The sequence below is a fragment of the Tamandua tetradactyla genome, chromosome 19 (genome assembly GCF_023851605.1).
Source record: "Tamandua tetradactyla isolate mTamTet1 chromosome 19, mTamTet1.pri, whole genome shotgun sequence".
Taxonomy (NCBI): domain Eukaryota; kingdom Metazoa; phylum Chordata; class Mammalia; order Pilosa; family Myrmecophagidae; genus Tamandua; species Tamandua tetradactyla.
In genome coordinates this window covers 12828676-12835460 of record NC_135345.1, presented here as the reverse complement: position 1 = coordinate 12835460, position 6785 = coordinate 12828676, and the positions used below count along the sequence as shown (strand labels likewise).

Below are 6785 nucleotides of genomic sequence, written 5' to 3'. Positions count from 1 at the left end.
AAGTATCCCAGACCTAAAATGGCTAAAACTGAACACTGTCCTCCCACTATGTTTTCTCAAGTCTTTCCCGCGTAAGTGAATAGCACAACTCACCGAGTCACCTAAGCTTCAACTCCAGGTGGTACCTTTGGTTGTTCCCTTTCCCTCACCTCTCTCTCCAATCCATCCAAGTCCCCCAAGAACACTGCCAAACTAGACACTAAAGCAGGACATTTCCCTCTATCTCCAGGACCACCTAAGCTAAGCCATCATCATCTCTTGCTTGGGCTGTAGCTTCTAGTTGTCTTCTGGACTCTCCTGTTTCTACCCACTGTCTTTTCTTCATAGAAAAGCCAGAGTAATCATTTAGGAATTGCTTAAGAATGCAAATCATATTGCTTAAAATCTCCCAAAGGCTTCCCATCATACTTAGGGTAAAATTTACAATCCTTACAGTGGCTGGCAAAACTCTGTACCGTCTCTGGTTACTCCTTGACCCCCAAATTTACCACTCCACCCCTCCCCCAAGATATTCCAGCAACCCGAGCCTCCTGTTGGGTCCTTGACCACACTTATGATTGTTCCCACACACCCCCTACCACCACCTTGCACCAGTTTCCTCTTCCTCAGAGTTCTGATCCACACAACCCTATGGATAAACCTGGAAGACCTCATGCTGAGTGAAATAAGCCAGACACAAAAGGACAAATATTCTGATCTCACTGATATGAAATAATTACAATAAACAAATTCATAGAGTCAGAAACTAGATACAGGTTGACGGGGGAAGGGGTGGGCATGGGGAAGGGGGACTTAGAGCTCAATCGATACAGAGTTTCTTTTTGGGGTGGTGGAAAAATTTTGGTAATGGATGGTGATGACAGTAACACAAACACTGTGAATGTAGTTAATGCTGCTGAGTTAAATATATTGAAAGTGCTTAAAATGGAATTTTTTAGGTTGCATATATCTTACCAGTATAAAAAGTGCAAAAGAAAAAAACACAGAATTGTACAACACAAAGTCTAGTGTAAACTATGGACTATCGTTAATAGAATTTTATTAATACTGCTTCATCAGTTGTATCAAATGCAAAATGCTAATAATAGAGAAAACTGCATGGGTGATGGGCGTGGTAGGACGTTGGGAACTCTGTGTTCTGAATGATGTTTTGGTAAACCTGCCATGACTTTGATGAAAACAAAATGTTTTAAGCTCTTTCTTGATCTTCACTTGGTATCTCTTTCTGCTTCACGTCTTACCCAGTCTAAATCATCCTCTATCACATCAGTGTGTTTTAAATGTCTTCACAGCACTTCTATTTTATCAAATATCAGATATATTTATGACTAGATGATATATTTTCCACTGCTTTATTTAGATATGTGCTTTATAAGGACATCCCATCACTAGACTTTTAGTGAGATTTTTGTTTCCTGGGGCTGCTGCCATACCAAAATACCAAAGACATGGTGGCTTAAAACACAGAAATTTATCCTCTCGCTGATTTGGAGGTTAGAAGTCCAAAATGAAGGTGGCAGCTGGGCCATGCTCACTCTGGTTGCTGGCAATCCTTGATGCTCCTTGGCTTGTAGACACATCTCTTCTATATCGTCCTCTGTTGTCACATGGCCTTCTCCCTCTGTCTCTGTGCCTTCACCTGACTTGAACTTTCTGATGTTTAGGGTGAAACATTTCTATTAGTCTCATGAAGAAACTAGTCTCTTATCAAACTGAAAAGCATTCATGTAATCGAACCAATCATACAGTGCTGCCCTCCCTGAAATCATCTTCCAGGAGAGCACTGGTTGAGCATTCACAACAGACGGCCTGGGGAGCCATCATGGAGGAGCCAAGGATGTTTTACAGGAGGTCGACCAGCTATCTCTCAGCTCTTCCCACCGCAGCGTCCTCTCATTCTAAAACAGATTGAACGTGTCCCTGCCCTTCCTCCCACCCTTGAGAGATAGGAGTATCCTGAGGATTGTTTGGACTATGTCTGGGTGACTTTTAAGATGCATCATCTCTTCTACTAGATGAAAGACAACGTCGGTCTATGGAAACATAAAACTGGGAGCAAAAACATTCAGTTTTGTGACTTTTTTTTTTTTTAGCTGCTTGTCTCAATATTTCTCTACGGTACTCCCAAACCTCCCTAGTAATGCCCGCTAGGTGGCGCTCCTTCTCCACCGTATCCACCTGGTTCTCAGGTCCGTATATTTCTTTTTAAAGATCTGAAAGGTGGGTGATCTTACAATACAGGTAAAAGAAACTAATCTCCCAAAGGGAGAGTGGCTTCCGTGAGTTCGCAAACCCACGTCCCTGGATTTCTGAACTCACTGAGCTTCCTCACTTGGCTGTCTCCCTCTACACAAGGTTTCTTAATTGATTATAATAATGCTGTTTCCTTCAACGTAACGAGGTTTACGTTTCAAATCTGCTGGCCTTCGCGTGTTTTACCTTCAAATGCACAGAACAGACGCTTTACCTTCCAATGCACGGAAACGAAGAAATCGTTAGTTTTCTCTGCCCGAACTCCTTCTTTGATTTCTTTAATTTCGAAGCTCCTTTTCTGATGAGTCAGTAGCATAGAAATGGATAAAGACGACGAATGGAAGCATTGAAAGAGAATAAACCTGGAGGTTAATGAGGAAAATCGTTTGGAGTGGAAAAACCAGCTGAACTGGGCATCAAAGTACCATTTGAATCCTGACAGTCCCTTAGGGGTGATGAACTCATCTAAAATTCACGAGTCTCACTGTTCTTATCTGTAAAATGGGGAGAGTAATATTTTCTATTCACCTCACCCCAAGGTTTGTGTATATAAAATAAAACAGAAAGGCTGCGGTTCCTGACCCAGTGTGGGTGGGCAATATTTGTTTAAATATAAAACTGCCACGGTCGGTTAGAAGAACGAAGAACGCTCGAGCCACCTTAGTAACTGGCTGAAAAGTAGATGCTTCTCTCTGCAGTCGGACATACCCGGAAAATCCTGCGGGGGGCTAGAAACTGGGAACCCAGGAGCCGGTGTATGCTGGCAGAGAATCACCGTGTCACTAGAAGCTCCCGTGCTTCCTACGCCCGGAGCGCCCTCGGGAGCCTGCGAATGGAGACAAACGGTCAGTCCCCTGCGCGGCCTGTACCTCGACCCGGGGCAGGCGAGTCTGCACCGCTCTTTGCCGCGCCCGCCTGTTTACACACTTCAGCGGCCTCCGAGGGCGCCCGGTCCGAGCCTTCGTTTCGAAGGACTGGAAATCGTGGCCCAGAGAAGGCAGGTGACTTGGGTCAAGGTCACCGGCATCTGAAGGCCGGCCTCCTGTTGCAAGGCAGCCCCGAGCGCGCTCCCACGGAGTTCTCCCGGCAGGGAAGGCGGTCTCCTCCCCGGGCCTGGGGTAGCTCAGGGCGCAGGTGGCCGACTGCAGGAGCGCAGCGCGCGGCGGCGGGGCCGGAAAATACCAGGCGGGCTGGGGGGCCCCCGGAGCGCAGGCGCCGCAGCGGGCGACACGGGCGCGCACCCGAAATCCGGGGTCCAAACTGCACCCCACCCACCGCACCCTCTCGGCTCGCTCCCCTGCCTCCCCCCACACTCAGCCGGCTGTCCTGAAAGCCTTGCAGCGCTACAGTTTTCCGGACACCGGCAGCCCCCGGGGGACGCTAGGGACGGCACGTAGGGGGCGCGCAGGAAACAAACTGCTCAAGAGGAACGAGAGGATGTAGGGAGGAGCAGGAGGAGAAGAGGGAGGAGGAAGAAGAGAACCAGGAGGAGGAATGCGGAGCTTAGAAGTGGGGAGGGCGAGGAGAAGGCTCTGCTGGAGAGGGAGCCTCCTCGAAGTCGAGCCCGCGGCTCCCACTCCCCGAGTTCCGTGGAAGCCCTTGGCCAACCCAGTCCGGAGCGCGGCGCCCACTGAATGGCAGGCACAGTCTGGCGGCCGCGGCGTTCCAGGTGCTGCGGGCCACGCTCGGACGAAATCGTCCCCCCATGGCCTCAGAGCGCTGCCGCGTCCCCGCGGAGGTTGTTGAGCCCTACCCACACACCTTCCTCGCCCGCCTTGACTCTGCACGTATCCCGGAATCTTCGTGCGTGCGGCCACCTCCACCCGCCGGGCCCCAAAGCCCTTTCATCCCCACCCCATCCCTTATTAGGAGCAGCTTCTAGTTGCAGCTCAACACCGGGTATGTTTATCCTCCACCAACACCCAGCTCCCGGCCTTCAGAACTAAAGACTAACAACCTCAAATCGCCCGAGACCGCACCACTAGCCTCCCTCGCTGTACACCTCCTGAAGACTCGGAATACATTCATTTACTTACACTCCGGGTACGCAGGAATGCATTTTTAAAAATACCAGACAGCTCAAAATCGCACAAATGCATCTTTCCAGGCTCTGAAAACCTCTGGCAGGCCGATGGCAAAGTGCATAATCCTACTGTGATTTAGATTTCTCTTAATTTTTTTTTTTTTTTTTTTTTTTTACCTAACTAAATGTGTAGCTATTGTTATTTTCAAGTAAGACTTACTCAACTTACTCCAGTACTGGGGCATTCGACCCCTAAATATCTAAATATCTCTTCCTACTTGTGCATCACTCTATCATTTGTCCCCACTAAGTCGTAGCACCACAAAGGAACAGCTGCACGGGGCACACAGTCCAGACCTGCGCGATCCGGGCGACCTGTGTCAATCTCCTCCCCGACGCCCCCACCCGCCCGAGAATAACTCAATATCTACACTCCCAGCATCCCTGCCGGGCTGCCCTGAGTATGGTGGGATAGGGCAGCTAATTTGAAGAATATATTAAAGTCGGCGGAAGGAAGGGAGGATCAGTTTTCTTCTGAAACCTTGTAAGCATTCTGTTCTGTTCCCCTACGTGCCCGAAAAGTGTTCCCAGTTCTTTTAGCCTTCCGGATACTGACAACCAAATTGGACCACCTTTTCCTCGAACTGATGTAATCATAAAAAGCTTATACTCTAAAGGGCAAATGACCTCTTCAAGTGTGAGTTTTTTCCCAAGTACAAGGTTGGCAAAGAGCAAGAAGGCATCATGGGGCTGAAATGCTCAAGTATAGATGATGCAGACCTTTTACTCAGGCTACAAAATATGAAAGGTGTATGTATTTCCTCCTGCATGCAGAATAAAAACAAAAAAGAAAGCAACAGGGGGAAATGTTACTTATTTGATGACACTGATAATACCGATTACAGCAATTTAATGAATTAAAATCAGCATTCTTTTAATTTATTTAATGGTTCAAGTTAGTGTATCTAGTAAAATTTTACGGAAAACAGTAAAGTATATCACTTTAGCAAGTGTTTTATTTAAAAATAAAGTACATGCTCAGTATTTGTGCTTAGCTTGTTCCTTCTATTACATAAAACAGTGCATTTCTTATTTTTCAAGATATTTTAATGTCAGCAGTCCTGGATCATTACTATGACAATTCTCAGATATTTTTTAAACCAGCACACATACTTATTTCTAAGCTTATTCAACTCGCAAGTAATTGAATATTTAAAACACAAATTTAAAAGCGTTGTTTTGTGTGTGTGTGTGTGTGTGTGTGTTTTCCTGTAGTACAACTCAATTCCAATAAAATTCACTATTGCCCACCCAGGGAAATGTCTACGATATTCAGCAGCTTTCCCGAAGACGCCTTGCAATTTCCTCACCTGCCTTTAGTTCTAACTGTAACGTCTTCTGTTTTTTAATTCCTCTTTAGAAATCGAATAAATCAAACATGATGAGAAAAGAAAAATATTTCTGGAGTGATTTTAATTAACGGATTATTTCAAGCGAAGAGAATTGGCTGTGAAGGAGCGGGGTAGCTGAAGGAGTGGGAAAATGCACTACGTTGTTGATGTTTGTCGTCCCTCCTAAAGAACAACTACACGCGCGATTTGTGGAACTGGGTTGTTTTGGATTTTCCCCGCGGATTTTGGCCCAACTTAATATCAGTGTTCGTAAAAGCGTTGGGCTAGATGAGTATATCTGCAGAGGTAAGAAAAGCGGTGTCTCCGCCAGCGTGCGTGGATGGTTTGTGGCTAGAGGATGCTTCGAGAACTAGGCTTAGAAGGGAAGGGGTTAAGTTAGACTCTGTCTTTCCCGGCGCAACGTGCCCAGTTTTGTCTGTTAAAGTCAACATGGCCCAGCTGGAGCCAGCCAATGCGCGGCCGGGAAGGCCCTGGACGGCCCAGTGAGGGGGCGTGGCCCGAGGCTGTCACTCGGCGGTGAGGAATGACACCCGGGAGGGGGCGAGAGGGGGGTACGGAGGAACGCTGGAGAAGGAACGAGAGAAGAAACAGATAAAACCAGAGCAAGGGCCGCCGCCGTCAGGGGTGGGCTCCGGAAGCGCGAGCCCAGGAGGCAAGGCAGAGGAAGAGCCAGGAGCTAACTCTTGCAGGCGGGGAAGAGGCCGTGAGACTTGACAGCGCACGGGAAGGGACTGCAGCGGCAAAGGGCCCCCCCCGCCGACCCGCTCCACGCCCCCCGAGGGGGCAGACCCTGGCCCGCCCCTAAGGGCGCGAAGCGATGAGATAATCCAGCTGAGCTGCAAAAGGAGAGCGTCTGGCCCTGGGATCTGGGGAGGGGGTCTCCGGGCGGGGTGGGCCTCGGAGGTGGGAGTGAGGGTCGGCGCGGATCCCTGGCCGGAGGGGGGCGGGCGCTGCCCGGCCGCGCAGAAGTGGGCTGCAAGGGCCTCGCGCTCGCGGCTCACTCGCGCTGCGGCCGCCCGCGCGCTCCGGCCCTCTCGGAGCTATCTTGCGCCCCAACTGCTCTCCCCGCCTCCCGGTTGGTCCAGTCTGCGGCGCAG

At 49.1% G+C, this 6785-nt stretch overlaps 1 protein-coding gene across 1 annotated transcript; it reads right to left on the bottom strand.

Moving 5' to 3' along the window:
- Nucleotides 1-743: 743 nt before the first annotated feature.
- Nucleotides 744-4101, bottom strand: LOC143663338 (uncharacterized). Its single transcript, XM_077137082.1, has 4 exons — nucleotides 4015-4101; nucleotides 2913-3079; nucleotides 2468-2551; nucleotides 744-1653 (listed from the first exon to the last, which is right to left on the bottom strand). Exons 1-4 carry the CDS (start codon nucleotides 4099-4101, stop codon nucleotides 1389-1391), a joined length of 603 nt encoding a protein of 200 aa, XP_076993197.1. The 3' UTR covers nucleotides 744-1388.
- Between the last annotated feature and the right edge of the window lie 2684 nt (nucleotides 4102-6785).